Source organism: Lemur catta, chromosome 6 (genome assembly GCF_020740605.2).
Source record: "Lemur catta isolate mLemCat1 chromosome 6, mLemCat1.pri, whole genome shotgun sequence".
Taxonomy (NCBI): Eukaryota; Metazoa; Chordata; class Mammalia; order Primates; family Lemuridae; genus Lemur; species Lemur catta.
Window position 1 is genome coordinate 83218182 of NC_059133.1, and position 20987 is coordinate 83239168.

Sequence of the window (20987 nt, forward strand, 5' to 3'; positions counted from 1 at the left end):
TTTGTGCTTTTAGTACATTCCTAATTCTTTGCTGCATGCCTACTTTTGAATTGTATAAGAAATCCCTACATTACTTCATTTTTTTTTCTGCTTAAAATTGCAAGAGGTGGTTTCCATTAGTAACAAACCAGATGGTCTTAACTAATTTATACCAGGATAACGCTGTTTGTAGTCACCTGCACTAACTCAGAATCTTGAATAGAGTAGGAAAGAATAAAGCAAATAATAATAACAATAATCAATAAATAAAATGTTCCTTGGATCATTACATGACAGGAAGCATTTTCCTACTGATATGCAGAAACTCATTTAGTATCAATTAAATGTTCTATAAAGAACTAATATTGATTTGCAAAATAGTGAACTATAACAATGAAATAATATATAAAATTACCTTAAAGATATTCTAAAATTTTAGAGAATTATCAGGTGAGTTTGATAAAATATAAATTACTGGGACTCATCCCCAGAGACTCTGAATCGATAGGTCTGCTAATTCTGATGGGGTGTGCTACATGTGGCTACTATACTTCTCACTGTGGAAATATTCTGTGTATAAATGCTTATCCTACCTCACAATTTATTTATATTGGAATCAAATGGTTGTTCCTAATGGATAGGAACAGCCATTTTCACTTGTATATCATCTTTTTTTTTTTTTTGAGACAGAGTCTCACTCTGTTGCCCAGGCTAGAGTGAGTGCCGTGGCGTCAGCCTTGCTCACAGCAACCTCAAACTCCTGGGCTCAAGCGATCCTCCTGCCTCAGCCTCCCGAGTAGCTGGGATTCCAGGCATGAGCCACCATGCCCGGCTAATTTTTTCTATATATATTTTTAGCTGTCCAAATCATTTCTATTTTTAGTAGAGACAGGGTCTCGCTCTCGCTCAGGCTGGTCTCGAACTCCTGATCTCAAACGATCCGCCCGCCTCAGCCTCCCATAGTGCTGGGATTACAGGCGTGAGCCACCGTGCCTGGCCCTGTATATCATCCTTTTCTAGAATCTTTTTGAACATTTTTTTAATATGTTGAAAACCCACTATACTTGCTCTGAAGTATTTTATAGCAAGAAACTAAAATATTCTGGGGTGAGCTATGTGAAGAGAGTTCTTGAAGAAAATACTTCCCATTTCCCCCATCAAATGTTAACAAGAGGCTCTGAGCTATTTTCCTCTTGTTTCACTTCAGGGCAAAACAGTAGCTAATAATTCTTCTTTTAAAGATTTCAGTCTGTGAACTCAAGGCTATGTAACCAACATTAGCTTTATGTAGATTTCTACACCTGTTTGCAAGGTTGCATACCGTGTGGCATCAAACGAAGTGGTTGTGTTGAGTTATCAGTGAAAATATTTATATTGAACTTGGTATTAGAAAAGAGCCGATATGGAAATGCTGTAGCAATGCTCCAGATCTTCCCAGAATTGGCATTAATGTCAGCTGCATGATATGTTTCTCTTATTCTGAAAAATACATATGAAGAAAAACAGTTAGGACAAGATCTGCAAGATGTGGTTTAAAACATATTGCCCACGGGATAATGATGAAAAAACTTTGTGCAGTGTTTTGCTGTAAAAGATTTAAAACATGAAAACAATCAGTAATTGATTTATGGTGCAGTGCATTTAGCTAGGCCAGATTGGTAGTGATTACAATTATCCCATAAAAAAAAAAAGTGTAAAGGACTGTTCTTTAGGCTTTCCTAGGGGCACCTCATTTGAAATAACTAAGAATGTGTTGTCATAACATAAAACATGAGAATTTGCTCAGAACACTATCACTTGCTTTATTTACATTGCTTTTGATGCCTGAATTCCTCCTTTTAGATTTCTCTCATGCCTAATTTTTTCAAGCTGCAGGTCATTCAATTTCATTTAGAAATTTTGGTAAATAAATTCTCTTTTTCATGTCAAACTTATAAACACTATTCTTGTCTCTCCACTTTCTTTAAATTTTTGGATTTTATACAAATATTTGGACTTTACACAATTGAGCCTAGAAGTTATTCTTATGTTCTGAGCAATTACTTATGTGTAAATGATTCAAAGAATTGCAAAACAGTTTATCCTTGGAGCCAGAAGCCTTGAGTCTGAATCCTGAAATTTTCATTTAGTGATGTTATGACCAGAGGCAAGTTACTTGACTAGTTTCTTTGCACAAAAGAAGGTATTAATATCTACTTCAAAGGTTTATTGTGAGAACTAAAATAAAAAATCATGTGAAAGATTTGCAGAATGTAAAGAAATATACACATGTAAAGTATCATAATTATTATTCTGTATTACTATAGCTTGATCCCTGTAGATCCATGTTCTATACCCACATGTAGGCTATAACATAAAGATATTTACAAGTAGTCATTTTAAAAAATGCTTTTGGTGGTGAATATGAAATCTTGTTTTTTATGCTAATTATGCTGACATTTAAACTTCATTATGCTCTTCCTAAATGGAAAATTATACATTCTACATTGACACTTTGCTTGCTTAGCATTTACTGTATTCTAGCTATTTGTGCAGTGCTAAATTAGTGTCAGGATCTTGAAATAGCTCAATCTCTACACTCTTAGATTCCATGAAAACATCCCCTCCAGGAGGGGCCTTACAATAGATAGTACACATTACCTAGTAGGCCTGGCATGCATCAGTACCACTTTTGTTCTGGGTCCCATCCCCATAGTTTCTGATTCAGTTGATCTGTGGAGGGTCCCTCAAACTTGTCCTACTAACAATTCTCAAGTAAGCTGTTGCTGCTACTGCTCTGGAACTGCAATTTGAGAACCAATGCTCAGGATAAAGATAGGGGCCACTCTCCCTTGTTATCCCCTACTATAAAGGTGTAGACTCCAGTTCCAGATCAAAGAGATTTATGGTACAGCATTTACCACATAGTAAGATACTTCTCAATGCATACACAATTTCAGCTTCTACCATTTGGGGAAATTAAATTTAAAATGCAAATTCATGATTAATTCTCTCCTAAGTCTTTGCTGAGCATCTATTATAGGCCAGGAACTTCTTTCATATGCTATGGCATTTTATCATATTTTTTACAAGAATGTGGCATATTTCTTGAAAGATGTGGCTTTAAAGTGTGTCACAAAGAGAAATCAAATAAAACAAATAAGAATTCCTCTTTAAACAGGGCATAAAAGAAATGATAGTAACATTTTTAGGTATGGGTATTTGAATATTAGGAAAAATTAGATGCAATTAGATATGTAAGTTCATTCTATTATAGCTTTCCAGAAGTATTAGAGAACCTTGTATGAAACTTGGCATTCAACTTCTATTTGATCTTCTTCTTTTGAATGGAGTCCCTAGCACATAGTAGGTCCTCAAAAATATTAATTATTGTGTAAATAGTGTGTGTACAAACATAGTCATTCATTGTATATTTAATCATTTTATGAATGAGTAATGTGTCAATAAAAAATTATTGAAAACAAAGAAAGTGTGTGTGAACATAACCAATAGCTCCCTTTCACTACTCTAAAGTTACTGTTTGGTTATATGTTTTAATTCTTATTATTTTGAAAGAAAATATTGAAAAAAATTATGTTGAAGAGTTGGAAAATGCACTATAAGCTACTGACAAACCATCATATAAAATATTTTCATGTCACTACGGCATCTGCAAAAAGATTTTACCTAAGAATATGAAATTATGTTTTTAAAAAGGGCCACCAGAGGAGCTAATACTAAGTGTTCTGTCAGTAGAGTTATACTGAGGAGTGATATAGTATTAAGAGAGCTATTTCTCATGTTTAGAAGTAAAAATTACCACATTTTAGACTTAAAGTGGCAAGTTTCTAGCTATGCTTGTCATTTTGTTACAGTGAGTAGCTTATTCCTGAAAGAATCAATATTAATAACTTTAAAGATCCTAATTTAGGAATGCAAAGTACCATTTAAAATTTTTTCTGTAAACTAGAGCAAGAAATTAACTAGCGATTGAACATTTTCATGGATTTGAGATCATTTATTTTATATCTCTGTGTGTGTGCCTTTCAATCCATCCAATATGGTTATAGATTTTTTTAAGCCAGGGACCTTGCTTTTTTTTTTTTACTTATTTGTTTTAAATTTGAATCTCTCATGAATGACATAGTTATTAGGCACTAAAATGGCCTTTAAATTACTAATTAAATAAGTGATTCAAACCTTTACTCCTAAATTGTCATTTAGTAGAAAGTTAAAGTTTATAAAAATGAATATTGAATATAGTTCAAACAACATCTATAAATGGGTTAAAACCAAGAAAAGTAAAATGTAAGTGCATTAATTTTGAAAAATTTCAGGAACCTTAGTAACAAAAGAGATGGCATTAAATAAATTTTAATTGCAGATAAGAAATTGGTCTTTTAAAAAAGGCATCTACCTTTCTAGCATACATTCACTTTTAGATTAGCAAAAAGATCAGTGATATTTTTTAATAATATCTCCTGGTGATCAAATTTGTTTTTCAGCAGATTAACATACATATATTTATTTAATATTCTGCCAACCCGTTCAAGATAACATTGAACTATTAAGAGGAAGGCGCTCTAGTGATTCTGAATAGAATATCCCACGTAGGAGGGATAAACCGTGTTAATTTGGGGCTAAGCCAGAGGAGTTAGTCACATATGTCATTGAATGAGAAATTAGGTCACTGTAAATCAAACAATCAACAAACTACAAAGGCAGGTCTGAATTTATGAAACATTCAATTTTAAACAAATTATTAAGAGAAAAACATTTATTTGACCATAAATCACAAAAACATTAACAGAAGTTGATTAATGAACTAATTTGTCAAAAATTTCTATCTTTCACTAAGGACTTTCTTGTTTTATATGCAAAATTAATCATTTTAAGTGATGTAAAAAGAGACAAATTTAACAAAATAGCAATACTTACTTTTTTACTTTGTCACAAAAGGAGGCCAGACTCATATTACTGCCTTGAGGTACTTCAACTAGCTGAATGGAACAACCTGTTGGCTTAAGATAAAAACTGCTAAGTTAATATAATTTGGTGTATAGAAAAGATTAATATTAATACAATTCTACAATTTTATCCTGTTTTAAAGATTCATTGAGATTTTATTTTTAATTTTTTAGATTTTTTAAAATTGAGGTAATATTTACATATAGAAAAGTGCACAGATCTGAAATGTATTATGAGTTTTGCAGAATGCATACAACTGTGCTATCAACACCCCAATGAAAATATAGAACATTTCCCTCATTTTAGAACTGTTCCTCTGCATCTCCTTTTTGTCTATCTGCACACCTATTGGATAACCACTGTTATTCAGACTTCTATCACTATCAATTGTGTGTATGTACTTTTTAATTTCTGGATTCTTTCACTTAAATTTTATGTATATAGATAAAATTTTAATTATGTAAATATATAAAAATATATATTTAAAATTTATCCATGTTATCACACATATCAATAGTGCATCATTTTTATTGCTAATAAGTAGTATTTCATTGTGTGTCTATGCCACAATTTGTTTAGCCATCTTCCTGTTGATGGACATTTGATTGTTTTTAAACTTTTGGTTATTATGAAGAAAAACTATTAACTTACATACAGAAGTAATTATGTGGAAATATGCTTTATTTCTTAGGAATATATACAGGAATGGATCAGTGAGAGGATATGCATCTGATTAGTTTTAAAAGAAATCAATTTTGCCTTATGTATTATATTTTGAAGCTCTGTTTTTTAGGTTTTATATACATATACATTTTAATTTATTATCGCTTCCTGATTGACTCTTTTATCATTACAAAATGACCCTTTATTTTCTCTAAAAATACTGTGTGCCACTGTACTTTTTCTGATCTAAATAACCACACCACCTTTCTTTTTCTGGTTGAACCTTAAATCTTTTTGTTTCTTTTACTTTCAACCTATCTGCGCTTTTGTTTCTTAAGTTTGTCCCTTGAGGACAGTAGTGGAGTCTTTTTTTTTAAATCTAGTTTGTCGATTTCTGCCTTTTGTTGGAAATATTTAGTCTACTTAATTTTAACATATTTATGGAGGTTGTTGGGTTTGTCAACACAAGTAAATGACTGAGGTAAAAATCTCAATCGATGGAGGTTTATTAAGCCAAGATTTTTGAGGGTGTGCCTGGCAAAAACATGAACCACAGGCAAGCTGACATTTCCACAGACAGTTTCCGAAGAGAACGTTGGAAACTTTAGCATTTAAAAGCATATATAAAGGAAAAGTTGGGGTACCTCATCAAGCAAACTGGTTACCTTCTTGTGAGGTCCAAGAAATCTACATTTTACATAAAATAAGGGCAAGGTTAGAAGGGAAAAAGGGAGGGAAGGAAGCAACAATTATGTAGACAGACGTCCCTGAGTAGGTGGAAGAATGTGTGATTCTGTCTTGTCCATTCTGTTACCTACAGAGATAAACTTGTATTTGTTATTAGGGTGGAACTGGGACACAGGTACAATTTGCATATCCTTGCTTATGGAAGGTTATCAAGGAATTTCCTTAATGAATGATTTGTGGGGCCAGTTTCTCATAGGTGCCTGAGGCTTTTACCTTCTCTTTTGCATAGTAGTTGGAGGGGTGGACCTTAGACTTTGACTTTCCTTTTACAGATTTAAGACTGTCTAACTTATATTTGTTGCTATTTGCCTCTTTTACTTAATTTTGTTCTTCTATTTTCCCTGACTTTTTTGGTTTACTTAACTTTTTTCTATTTGACTTAATTCCTCTATTGGGGTTTTAGATTTTTTTCTTTGTGTTTTTTCTTTTTACAGTTGGTTGTGCTAGCTCTAGGAATTACAATATCCACCCTTAACATATCTCAGTTTACTAAGAGTTAATACTGTACCTTTGCATTTAAAATGTTAAGAATTTACAATAGCAAAATAACATTTACCCCCTTCCACCCATTATGCTATTGTTGACGTATATTTTTTATCCACATACACAATAAATTCCATAATAACATGCTATTATTTTGCTTTAGTCAGCTGTCTTTCAAAATATTAAAAGCTATTTTTTGTATTTTCCAACATACTTATCATTTCTATCGCTCTTCAGTCCTTTCGAGATTCTATCTGATGTCATTGTCTTTGTACCAGAAGCATTTACTTTGGTATTTCTTGTATACATGTTGATTAGTTTTTCCCAACATTTGTTTATATAGTAATGTATTTTGTTTTTAGTTTTGAAACATATACTCAATGGATATAGAAGTACAGGTTTTTTTTCTTTTAACAAATTTTAAAATGTCATTCCACTTTCTCTGGTTTCCATTGTTTCCAATGCAAAATTCACTGTCCCACAGTGTGAAATCTAGTTTTCCCTCTTGGCTTCCTCTTATAATTTTCTTTTTAATTTTGGTTTTCAGATGTTTGAGTATCATGTATCTACATGGGTTGACTTGGTATTTATTCTGTTTGGAATTTGTTGAGTTTCTTAGATCCGGAATTTGGTATTTTCCTACCAAAGTGAGACATTTTCTGATCATTATTTCTTCATATTAATTTTCCTCCCTATCTTTCTGCTTTCCTGCTAGCATTTCAATTATCCATATATTATGCTGCTTGTCTCAAAAGTCTCTGAATTCTGGGCTGGGTGAGGTGGCTCATGCCTGTAAACCTAGCATTCTGGGAAGCCAAGGCAGGAGGATCACTCGAGGTGAGGAGTTTGAGACCAGTTGGAGCAAGAGTGAGACCTCATCTCTACTAAAATATAGAAGGAAATTAGCCAGATAACTAAAAATATACAGAAAAAATTAGCCGGGCATGGTGGCGCATGCATGCCTGTAGTCCCAGCTACTTGGGAGGCCGAGACATTAGGATTGATTACTTGAGCCCAGGAGTCTGAGGTTGCTGTGAGCTAGGCTGACGCCATGTCACTCTAGCCCAGGCAACAGACCCAGATTCTGTCTTAAAAAAAAAAAAAAGTCTGTGAATTCTGCTCATTTTTGTATAATCCTTGTATTTTTCTCTTCTTCTGTTTGGATAATTTCTATTGTTTTGCTTTCAAGTTTACTGTCATTTCCTCTCTGTTGTTAAAAACACCCAGTAACTTTTTCATTACAAGCATTACATTTTCAATACTAGAATTCACATTTTTTTATATAGTTTCTATTTTCCTTCTGGGATCATCATTGGACTAACCATTATGAGCATCTTTTACTTTATCTATTTGCACATACCTTTAATAACCACTTTGAAGTCCCTAACTGCTAATTCCAACACCTGGATTATCCCAAGATGGTTCTGAAGAACAGGAATTGATAGTAGGAAAATGTGTGCTCTCTTTGATTCTAACTGATGCTATTTGCTTCTGTGACTGTGCTTGCTTTTAGTTGTTTGATAAATATAGTTAATCAGAATGAAAACCAGGTATAAGAGCAAGGGCAACTCCATGATAGGCTAGGCTTCCTGGATGTGAGAAGCTAACAGCCTAGCTCTGCTTCTGTATATATGGCTTGCTGGCTTGGCGCTTAGCTTAAGTGGAGCCATGACAGGCTTCACTAAAGTTAAGGAAAACAAGGCCCCCGGGGAGATAACCGCAACTTACTTCTTGATAAAGGGCTGGAAAGTCCCGGGGCCCTCCAACCAACTAATCAGATAAAAAGGGCAAGGCATGATCAGCGCGTGAACACCTTGTGCAGGGCGTGTGTTCCCAGTATCGCTTGTAACCAAAAACTAGAAGGTATGCAACAACAGCCCCCATCGCCGGCCCTCCTCTTCCGCAAAATGAGGTTGACCACAACTGGCGCCGGCGCGAAAAGCCCGAGGCTTAGAGTCAACCAATCAGGAGCCAACACGATCAGCCACTTTTAAGAGAACAAATAAACTAAAGGGGGATGGAGTGCCCAGTGTGTCGAGTGCAGCCCAGTGTGTCGGGTGCAGACTAGTGTGTCGAGTGCAACCCAGTGTGTCGGGTGCAGACTAGTGTGTCATGTGCAGCCCAGTGTGTCGGGTGCAGCCCAGTGTGTCGTGTGCAGCCCAGTGTGTCGGGTGCAGACTAGTGTGTCGGGTGCAGACTAGTGTGTCGGGTGCAGACTAGTGTGTCGTGTGCAGACTAACGTGCCGTGTGGAAACTAACATACAGAAAAGTATAAAAGCTTAACCTTTACCCCAGGGCGGAGTCCTGGTTTGTGAGAGGCTACTGCGTTGGTGCTCTGGGACTTGGACCCTAGCTCGAGCTGGCCAGTAAACTCCTTTGCCTTTTGCAGCCTCGGTGATTCTGCCTCTCTGTTCCTGGGGCCGAGAGAAACCGGCTCTAACAGTTCTTCCTACTGACAAGGTTATTTCCTTGATTATGGACCAAAATTCCTCATAATTTATATGCCTATGCATTTGTTATTGTATGTTGGAAATTGTAGATGGCATATTATAAAATGTGATTTAAAAGTTTTTAAAAAGTATACAGTTTTTCTCTGGTAGGCATTTGGTCTTGTCAGCCGTTTTTATTTTCTGTTAGGGAACATTTATTTTGGTTGGTGTAGCATTCACTTTAGAGCATGATTTTACTCTTAAGACATGGCTGTGTGGAATCTCATTTGAATACCTGAAAGTGCTCAGCTCAGTCTCTTCTCTAGCTTGGCCAAAATTTCTGCACTGTATAATTTCTACTTTTGTGTGGTGAAAACAATGACCATCCAATTCTCAGCCCAAAGCTGGCAATATCTACAAAGCCTTGCAAACACATCCAAATACTCCACCAAGAATGTGCAGTAAATCTGCTGTGTATTTCTGACCCCTACCCATTGCACAGCCACTTTTTCTCTAGCAGTATACTCTGCAAGTCACAGCTGCTTCTGCAGCCTGAAACTGCAGGTTCTGCCCCCTCAGCTCAGCAATTCTGTTGCTCAGATTGGGCACCACTAGCCTGCATGGCAGCAGAAAACTGCCCTCAGGCAAAAACCAGGATAATCTCAGGGCTCACTTTTCTCAAGGATCTATGTTCTATACTGTCTGTTGTTGCTGAAACCAGCTGCTTCATTTATTTCGTCTAACTTTATAGTTGGTTTTAGCTGTAGGGAACATTCAGTACTTAATACATTGTTGTGATCAGAACTAGATTTTCCTAAGATTTATTGCCTTTTAATTCCAATTGGTTGAAGTGCTACCTCTTCTGCAAGTGAACTAGAATTAGGTGTTTCTTTTCCTATGCACTCACGCCATCTGTTATTTTACTGTGTTGTCATTATTTGTTTGCAAGTTAATTCGAGCATTATGCTATTGCTGAATTCAGGTATTATTTCTTTTTTGCATTCATTCTGCCTAGTACATCACAATATATTTTAAGGATTTGATAATAGTTGCTGAGTAAATGAGTAATCCTTTTGCCTCACCCTGTAAATTGCAGCTGCAATATTGTTTCTTCTTTTTAACTGTTTACTACTTCTGGGTTTACTTGTGTCTTGACTCTAGCAGAGAAATAAGCAGAGAAATCTTCAAATTTAGAGGAAACTGTATAGTTACTAAAATGATTGGAAAGCTACTAATGAAACCATTAGAATGAGTTATACAATAATTACTCAATTTCCTACTTTTGGAATGATCTCAACTAGAAATTGCCTGCCAATAGCATAAATTAGGAGTCTCTTGGTAAAGGGGCCTTTTTACTACCTATAATGATATAAAGTTTCAGATCATTACTGTGTCACTCAAAATATACACGTAATGAGATGTACGTGTGTTTGTACATGTGCTTAACACAATAAAAATAAAAATATTATCAATTAAACCTTCAACTATGATATTTTTATTCAATAAAATATAAGTACTACAACATTTTATTTAGTTTTGATGAGACTAGAACTTTAAAAATGATATTTTTAAAAATTTATTTCCTTTCAGAAAAGATCATTAGTTCAAGAATATGAAATTTTTGAAAATAAAATAAGTTTTTTCAAAAGTAATATTAATAGATTTCCCTATATAAGGTTAGTTACTTTCATTACCAAATTAATAAAATACGTTATTGAATGATTCTTTCATATTCATAGTGTTAGATTGGCATATACATACCTCTATGTTCTTTGGCCATGTGCTTTCCCACATCCTGGGTAGAAAAGGACCTTCAGAGAGCATCAGAGAAGATTCCCCGATGTTCAGATGTCCACTCCTTGTATGCTCTTCTTTTGGTATGAAATCAGTCCAGGAGGATGAGTGTGTAGGAGGAATGCTACTTTCAAATCCTATATGGTAGTTATAATTTTCATTTTCTAATTCTCTCTGTGGATTAATTTTATCCACACTAGCAGATGATGGAGCCAAAATATTGAATCTAGAATCATCAGTACCATGATATTGTCCCATGGGATTTGCCCAGGAACATTCTTTATTCAGATTTTGAGGTTTTGGTAACACAGAAGGACTAAAACCAATTACTGGTATTTTCCTCACTTGATGCCAAGAGAGTTCAGGGATTTTAGAAGTGAATTCATTCAAGGATATTTGGTGTGTTTCATCTAATGAATGACTTTTTAAATCCAAGTTTGGGGCAGTGGGTCCAAAAAAGGTGTTTGCTTCAATTTCACTCTCAGGGAGTGGAGTTTTGTTACTGATCTCAACTACTAGCTGATCAAAACCCAGACTGACTTGACTAGAAGAAACGGGCTGATTTATGGAGTGGAATTCGTGGTGCTCATATTGCTTTTCATGTGATTCATCGGGATTTGGATCTGTTTGCCAACAATGTGCCATGTTTTTATTTTATGTAACTGAGAGGGTTTACAGCTCTGCTCCAAATATCTCCTTGGTGATATTATAAAAGAGGATAGAAGTTTTCCTAGAAAAAGCATAAAAGGAAACAAAAATACCTAATTAGAAATAAATGAGCTTGCAAGAAAGAAATATGATGAATAAATATAAACAAGTGTTTTGAAGTTTTTTTAACAAGTGAAATAATTCTTTGAGTACTATAAAATTCAATCAGGACTTACAATATTACAAGTCTGAGGGGGGAGTACTAATTTGGATAGATTTATGAAACTCCTGTGATAGAAAAATAAGTCCACATCAATTATGACAAGAATTTCATGGATCTAGTAAAGTCAATATTACCCCTTTTTGACTCCTTTTCCCACTAAATATCCACTTGTCACTTGAATACAGAGGGGAAATACTGATGTACCCAATCATGTATAAGCATGTTGGCATGGTAACATTTTTTTCTTATTAGATGCACAGTCTCTTCTTGATTAGCAACTATCCCATCCCCAGAACCAGTTTCAAATCTTTTCTACTCTCCATAACCAATCATCTTAAAATAGTTGGCTAGACTCTTTCCTCTTCTCCCCAAAACTTTTTAAATAATTACTCTCTTATCCACTTCTCAAAAACTACTCCTTTTAAGTTCATCAATAAGCTTCAGGTCAGTAAATTCAACTAACATTTTTCAGTCTCTTTTTGAAATTACATCTTCACAGTTTTTGATGTCATTCACCATTCTTCTTACTGTAACATTTCTTGTTTCCTGTCTTTGGCTTTCTATGACACTGTGCTGCCTGAGTTTTTCCTTGTTTGCTCTTCCTCAAACGCTCTTTTGCCTATTACTCACTTTCCACCTTATCCTTATCAGAGCTTATTTTCTTCTCAATTTTTCTCTCATTGTAAGTTATTTCACACCTCCTATGGTTTAAATTACCTTCAATTTGTCAATGACTCCAATATAGACCACTCTTCTTATTACTTAGTCAATATCCCCACTTGGATTTTTTTTAAATCTTCAACTGAAAGTCCAAAACTTAAATCATAATTCATCCAAGAACCTACACCTATTCCAGTGTTCTCTGTAGCAAAAAAACCCACTCAGTTGTGCAAACCAGAAACCAGGGTTTGATCCTTTGAACATCTGCAACTTTATTTTTCTATATCCAATAAACCACCTGTCCTTGTGGGGTATACCACATAAATATACCTGGAATCTATCTTCTCTCTGTCTACCATTGCCACAATCCTAGTTTAAAGCTTTCATCTTCTCACCTGAAATGTGTTGTCTGAGACTGCTTCTACATTTTCTGCAATCCATTCTTGTGCCCTATACAGTAATCCACTTTTTCCACACTATAATGTTATATTTAAGACACTAACCAAATATCTCCCCTGGTTAGAGATTTTCAGTGGTTTCCTACTGTCTCAGGATGATGTTTATAATTCTCAGGTGACTTGAGAGTTCCTTGATGACCTGGCACTGCTACCCTCTAGGCTCACCTTGTGCTACTCAGTTTCATTCTCTGTCCTTCATCATCCTGGCTTTCTCTTGTCTCCTCAAAAGGACTTGTTTTTTCATACTTGACAGCATTTTCTCAGGGTCTGAGTCTGGACACGAATCTTACTTCTTGTCTTGCTAATTCTTTCTCATTATTCAGAATTTAGTAGAAATATTACTTCTTAAAAGAATCTTCTTCTGAATGCCCAGACTAGGATAAACTACTCTATATTTTCTATACTTTATACTTCTTATTGGCACTAATATCACACTTGTAATTACATATGTAACATTTCTCTTTTCCATTAGATCATCAGACCGTATTATTTTTTCTTACTCATAACTCAATACCTAGTACTTTGCTTTACTCAGAGTAGATGCTCATTTGTATTTGTTGAACAAATGATTTACTAAACTTAAAAAAAACTATAATTGAGTTATGAGAAAATGAAATTGAGAAGTATTTGCATCACTTTCATGTATATTAATGCTCTTAACAATTATGCGTGTGTATGTTAAAGACAAAAACAATTTTTAAAGGATAATTATGATAATGAGTATCAAATACAATTCTCTATCAATCTTTTTTTTGTAATGGAGTTTGATATTTATTATATTGGCATTAAAGATTGTTAAAAATTCATAATCATCTAAGGAATAAATGAATTAGATTTATTATACTTTATATATTCAGCCAAGAAACTGAACTGCTAGATTTGGGAAAGATTTTCAAGAGATGCATGTAAAAGGTGTATAGAATGAAGTGTTAACCTGAAAATGAATCTTAAAATATTATTTAAACCATTCTAATAAGTCATATAGATATATTATTTTCTAGCCAAAATCACTTTTTCAGGAATTGTCAATTTTTTATCTCCACGTTTGTAGTGAAAGGTGTGTTTCATTAAAGCAAATTATACTCCTTCAACTTTCTGCCATGGAACTCAGAATTTGTCAGCAGGTGTGACTGAACTTTGACAACCAGACGTAATATTCTGTTCCAGTCTTTCTTAGCTTGACTTACTGCTTCTTAGTTTATTATGGTACATGTAGCTATATTAAAGTGAGTTTTATAAGTTTTTATTTTCTCAAAAATTTTATAGAGCCACAGGGTGGTCTTTAAATAAGGTATTAATGGTTTGATGCCAAAATTAAAGATGCTTTTAGGCCATATCACCTTGTTATTGTTAATAATAATAATTATGATGTGTAACATTTTTTGAGCACTTACCCTGTGCTAATGCTTTATATACATGCACATGTTTACATGTGTTAATATACAAGGGCTGTCTGGAAAGTATCCAGCCATGTAACCATTCTTATTATATTAACAATGGCTGTATACTTTCTGCATAGCCCTTGCATTTATTGTATTTATTTATCTTACTTCAACCTGTCAGATACGTAATATTAACACCACTGAACAAATGAAAAAAACTGAGCCAAAAAAAGGTAAACTAACCTACCTAAGGTCTGAGCTTATGTTCAAAGATTTATTTTAAACAGGGATTAAATGGGCACATGGGTTGAGCATGCTACACTAATATGCTATCTAGAGGATGCCTGGGTTTAAGCACTGAAGCATAGCATTAACTCAACTCAAAATATCTTCCCTAAAAAGGGTTAAATATCTTTTAATTTTTATTAAAAACAATACTTTTTCAAGTATTTCTCACAGAAAACTTGAAAAGGTTTAGAAGTTGCTCTGAAAAATCTCATTATCATGAGATCAGGAGATAAAGGAGAATGAGAAATTCTTTTCCATACTGAAAATGTAATAAAAACAAAGCCTCCTCCAGATCCATTGTTTCAATATTAAATGTGGTGATTTTAAGGAATTTCTCATAATTTTAAATCTCCTTTTTATCATCATAATTTAGAAGCTAGAATATTTCTTCATTTATAAGCAAAAAAATAAAAATGTTATTTAGTGCCAGCCAGTAAATGTCTGCATTCTACATTATAAAGTAATGTATAAAATAATTAAAAGTAAAATGCTTTGAAGGAGAACTGCACATGTAGTTTAACAACAGTTATGATATATTAGAGAGGGCATGGCTATTAGTCTCTGATTTAAGCAAGACTCCACGGAAGTATGGAAAATATATGTGGTAGACAAAATTATGACCCCTCAAATATTCTCATGTTTTAATTCCTGAAACTTGTAAGTATGTTAAATTACATGGCAAGGAGGATTTAAGCTAGCAGGTAAAATTATTTCCTAATCAGCTGACCTTAAAATGGGAGGATTATCTGGGTAAGCCTAGTGTAATTGCAAGGCTCTTTAAGAGTGGAAGAAGGAGGCAGAAGAGATTAGAATGATGTGATGTGAGAAGGCCTGAACTACTTTGGCTGACTTTAAAGATGGAGAAAGGGGATGCAAGACAAGAAAGGTGGAAAATCTCTAGAAGCTGGAAAGGGCAAGGGAACTGATTCTTCCCTGGAACCTCCAAAAAGGAATATAGCTCTTATGATATCTTGATTTTAGCACAGAAAGCCCCATGTTGGATTTCTAGCTTATATAACTGAAAAATAGTAGATTTCTTTTGTTTTTAAGCCACTAAGTTTGTGACAGTTTGTTAGATCAGCAATAGAAAATGAATACAATGTACAAAATGGAAACTGCTTCATAAATTGATTGGAAAATTAGGAACTAGAAGAAGTATACGTACGAGACCAGACAAAAACCAGCCTTCTATTATTGGCTGGAAAGCTCAATTAAATCCAAATGGAAATATTTAAAAGATGTTATCAATAATGACAACTCCTGAGTATACTACAGTTGGTTATAATCTTCTATCCAGATCAACCTACAGGAGGTCAGTTTCCATGGAGGATTAATTACTCATCTGGCTTCAAAGGTAAAGTACAGACAAAATGTAGGCATCTGTCAGAAAAAAGAAAGGCCCTGCCAGCTGCTTCTGCTTTTTAAATCTACGAAGTTGTAAATATCATCCAAGTAGTTCCAGTGTTCAGAATAGGAACAAAAATATTTCTTTACAAATGAACAACTAAAAAGAAGTTTTCTGAAAATGTCTGTACTTGATCCCAAAAGTTCTGGCTACATTGGAAGGTATATCTACAGAGGGGCATGAGAGGGGGGTAAAAGGAACAAATTATGAGATTGAAGAAAAGTGATATTTATGTCAGATAACAAATTTTAGACATAGAATATTTATCAGTTTTTAATATGTATAAATGCCAAAGGAGATAAAGATTATGCCAACACATGACATGTTGAAGCCTAATCATGCTAAACCATTTGAATTTTCAGTAACGTAGAGGCAAGTCTGTAACTGAGGCGGCTAACCTGAATACTGAGAAGACTGAGCTGGAAGGATGATCTCAAATTCCCAAGTCTCTCTTCATCGGCTGAGTCAATTGTATGTATCATACAGACACACACATTTTAGCTAAATATAAACCTGATCTTTCTCAGCTCAATTTGCTGTATGAATACAGAGAAGACAACAACCACATAGATATATTTGTCCTTTTATTATTTACATTACCTCATTTTTTCTATTTCTAATTTGGAGTTGAGTGATAAGATTAACATTTTATTATTTTCATAAGCTCTGATTTTATTTTCACCTAAGTGAAGGTAAGAGATACTTGGGGAAAACATTAATCTTCAATCAGTATCCATTAGCTGACCTTCTATGTGAACAACTGACATTTTCTTAATCACATAGAATCCTGTAGACCCTCACCTCTCATTAGGCTGCCCAAACTTCTTGCATATGGAAAGTTTGAAGCTGTCACCTATTCTTATTTTTGAGAGATGTTTTCTTGAATAAATCAATTCATTTATTCACATATTTATTATTCATTTGCACATTTGTTTATTCAGTAGCTGTTTTTAAGTATGTTATGTCAAGCACCATGCAAAGCACTGGGAATACAAAAATGATAAAATACATCGCTTGCCCTCAAGTAGTGCATAGATACAAATTTTTAGTACAGTACAATATAAGAATTATTTTAATAGACATACCCAGGCTCCATTTTGTTTGGGAATTTCATATAGAATATGATTAAGCTTATTTTGCCTTAGGAAAATCAGAAGTAAAATTCATGAAGAATATATTTAAGGTTTATATATTTTATATATTAGATATATTTTTGCTTAGAATGTGTAATATATCAGAGTTAATTTCATGCAAGTCATTGAGACCCACTTTCAAGAATGTGTTGATTCTTAAATATCCTTAAATATAATAAAGCAGTCGAAGCAGCCATTCAATGCCTCTGAGTGTGTCTTAGAGGACATAAGACAATGAAAAGTCAGCCTCCAGCTCTGACATAACAGCTTTGGGGGAAATGACCTAGTGGAAATGAAACCTGCCTCGGGGAAGACCTGGAGAGTTGGGGAGCACAATGCAGACCCCATGGGAGGAAGCCCACAGACTCAATGCTGACAGCCCTGGAAATATCACACTTGGTGGGCGCTGCATAAGCACAACATAGTGGTATTGGGAGGAACCAATAATGCTTCCCCTAGTGCCAGATAAATCTACCCTGAAGAGAATTCCAGGATAGTGAGAACTTTCAAGTGATCAGAAGCAGTTGTGGCTGCTGTCTCCTTTGTCTACTGTAGTCAGTATGTAGGGTCTCCTTCCCCTCCCTAAGTTTTGTGCTATTGAGTGTTCTATTAGTAATGAATGAGTTAGATAATTATTTTCAATAATTTATTTGGTACTCAGAGAAATCTTCTACAGTAAAGCTACAAGCAACAGCATTAGGAAAAGAAGATTGCAGTTTGTCAAAGTATGTTGGATAAGGTTTCAAAAATAGAATATTCCCAAGTTAACCAGAAGGAAGAATAGCAGTTTTCCTGGCAGGTTTGAGAAAAGGGAGAGGAGGACTTTAAATTGTTTTCCAGAAAGAAGATACTGATTTTGCAAAGTCAATGTGAAAAATAAGAAGAGAAAAAAAAAAAAAAGAACAGGAGTAGGAAAAAGAGATGAAGAAGATGTAGATTATGGAAGGAGAAAGATGAAAGGAATAAAGAAAGGTGAAGACACTTTGTTCCTAACAAAGTACTAAGTCCTGACTTAACGGCAGTGAAAAAGACCAACATGTTCTTATAACCTAATGGGAAAGAGAATCGTTATCAGAGTTTTTGGCATCAACACCTTGTACCCAAAGAAAATGAAATGACATGTTTAAGATCACAGGAAAAGAAAATTGAATCAAGGACCTAAACTGATTTCCAATTAAAGTTTCCCAAACTGTTATGACCATGCAAGAACTCAGGAAACATTGTTTTTATGGAGTATTCATTGATAAACTACTGGAGAATAACCTTCAGACCATTAAAACAACATAAATACTGCTAGTGAGAATTAAATATGTACATGTTTTCTTGCATATCTGCACTGACTATCTGGCTATCTGCACTAACAATATAGATACAGTTCAACTTTAATAAAAGGTGGGGGAAATGAAAACAACATAAACAATTTTTAAAAAACTCTTCTTATTAATAATATGGGTGATTTTATTGGCATTGTTATCCTCATAATATTTTGTGTATAATGCAGTATTTTAAAAATCAGTAATTCCAGCATCCCCAGTACCCTTGAGGACCAGTATTCTCTATAGTACAGATTAGAATTGAAAGTGTCAGCATAAACTCATGAGTTTTAAAAAAAATCTATCTATCTATCTCTCTACCTATCTCTCTAATGTCTATCACTTCTCATAACTGTTCCTGGAAAAGACCTAGAAATAATGCCCATCACAGTAGCAATGAGCATCCCTAACATCCAGATTGTGATATGGAAATACACCTTCCCACTAAAAGAAAGCAGGGTTGCTTGAAGGACCACTTGATTTCAGGTCTGGGGCAGACAGTGTATAAGATGATCTGGAATATCCTGTTACTCTAGATAGTAAGAAAGATATCAAGGAATACAGGGGCACATCAGTAGGACCTGAGAGCTAACTTGAAGAGGCTCTTACTGGCCAAAAAGTATAATAACTGAAACGTATTAAAACATATCAAATATGTTTAAGTTCATGAATGACACTTATTCGTGAACAACTAATTAATTGTCTTTGTATAATGCAGGGTTAATAAAGCATACAATTAAACATTTATTTTGTCTTTTTTATACAGAATAGTTACTGGGTAACTAAGTAATAGATGAGTCAAAGTTTCACTTTGTAGAACAGAAATAAATAAAAGAAGAAAGCAATGAAATTGGATTATCAATATTTTACAATAACAAATGAATTATGAAAACTAGGCATCAATCATTGATGACTGCTAACATCACAAAAAGAGAGGAAGCCAGGCATTTTGTGCTTTATGATAAAGAATTCAAAACTACCATGAGGAAGTCTTTCAGAAAAGTCAAACCGGAATCTATCTGAGTAAGCCTCTAGATCCAATTACCAATGCATGGGAAATACAGGGGGCAGAGGAACATGTTAAACTAAATCAAGTGGAAATCTGTGCAGGAAAAACAATCTAGTTTCTTCAACAAATAAATTGCTAGGAAAAAAAAAAAAGAAATGGAGAAGAAATACACTAATTGCAAAAGACTTTAAAAAATACCTACTTCCCAACCCCTTCATCCCTCAAAATAAGGGAAAACAAAGCCATACACTTTATGGATACACACATGGTTGATGAAAGTATGTAGAAAAGTACATAAGTGATATCACAAGGGCATTTACCCTTGGGAGAGGGAGTGCATTGTGCTGGGGGTACAAGGAGGGCTTTTTGGGCGGCAGGGAAAGTTTATTTCCTGACATGGGGGGCTGGTTACAAGGTTGTTCAATTTGTAATAGTACATTAAGCTGTACGTTTGCTTTATTTAGTTGCTAATGTCATAAATTTTTTAAAAAATATGAGGTAGTGTGATTTGTTGAAAATACAGAACTTAAGGATTTCTGTATAATCTAAATGAAGATGCTGAGGAAGTAGTTATACACATGGGTCTTGAAACCAGGAGATATGTAGGGCTGTCCGGAAAGTGTCCAGCCATGTAACCATTCTCATTATATTAACCATGGCTGACACTTTCCGGACAGCCCTCATATCTTGTGGTTGAACCTGTGAGATTTGTTTAAACTGGGTTTAAAAAGAGATATAATCAGTCTGAGAATAAAATATCAGTATAGAAGAAAACTGATACTTAACGGATGGACCCCAAGAGGAAAAGTACAGAACAGTCTGAGAGGTAGGAAGAAAACTATAAGCCACTGTCACCTCATTTTATCTACTTATAGTTCTTGTAAAAGGGAAAAAAGTGAAAAGCAAGCTGCTGTCTTTTAAGGTCCCAACTGGGGAATTGCACATATCACGTCTGCTCCCAGCCCATTGGCCTGAATGTGTAACCACAAGGAAGGCTGGGGAATGTGGTCTCTCATTGTGTTGCCCTGGAACGAGACAAAAATGTGAGGATTCTGTTACTAAAAGAAAGAAATGATCTCAGGATAATCATGATGGAATGGCATTGAAGTTCTCTGGGAGGGCAAAATGAAGATGCCAAACCAGGTGCAAGTAGGCGCAAAGTCTCTAACAGAGGTGGAGGCACAAGGTCAATGGATGTCAGCAAGTAGACGGGACATAGCGTAGGAGAATAAGATGTCCTGGGACTGTAAGGAGTAGAATGTTATACAGTGTTGAAAAAGAATAACCTGGAAGGCAATGGCCTTTAGAAGAATGTTGGCCTTGCCTCCTGTTCCTTGGTATGTGGGTCACGGGAGAATGAACAGCTTCCACTGGAGAGTGGCAAAGAAGCAGAGTCATAGGGGGAGCCAAGTTTCCTGTGGGAAAA

General features: G+C 34.7%; 1 protein-coding gene across 2 annotated transcripts in view; it reads right to left on the reverse strand.

The window, feature by feature from the left end:
- The window catches only part of PIK3C2G (phosphatidylinositol-4-phosphate 3-kinase catalytic subunit type 2 gamma), a 336298-nt gene extending 324560 nt beyond the window's left edge, over nt 1-11738 (reverse strand). The window contains exons 1-3 of one of the 2 annotated variants that reach the window (XM_045554248.1): nt 11010-11738; nt 4897-4979; nt 1301-1458 (exon numbers count right to left, since the gene is read on the reverse strand). In XM_045554248.1, coding sequence (XP_045410204.1) covers nt 1301-1458; nt 4897-4979; nt 11010-11687 — 919 coding nt within the window. In that variant the 5' untranslated portion in view covers nt 11688-11738. The remainder of the gene's footprint in view (nt 1-1300; nt 1459-4896; nt 4980-11009) is intronic. The other variant, XM_045554249.1, reaches the window with a different exon arrangement.
- Between the last annotated feature and the right edge of the window lie 9249 nt (nt 11739-20987).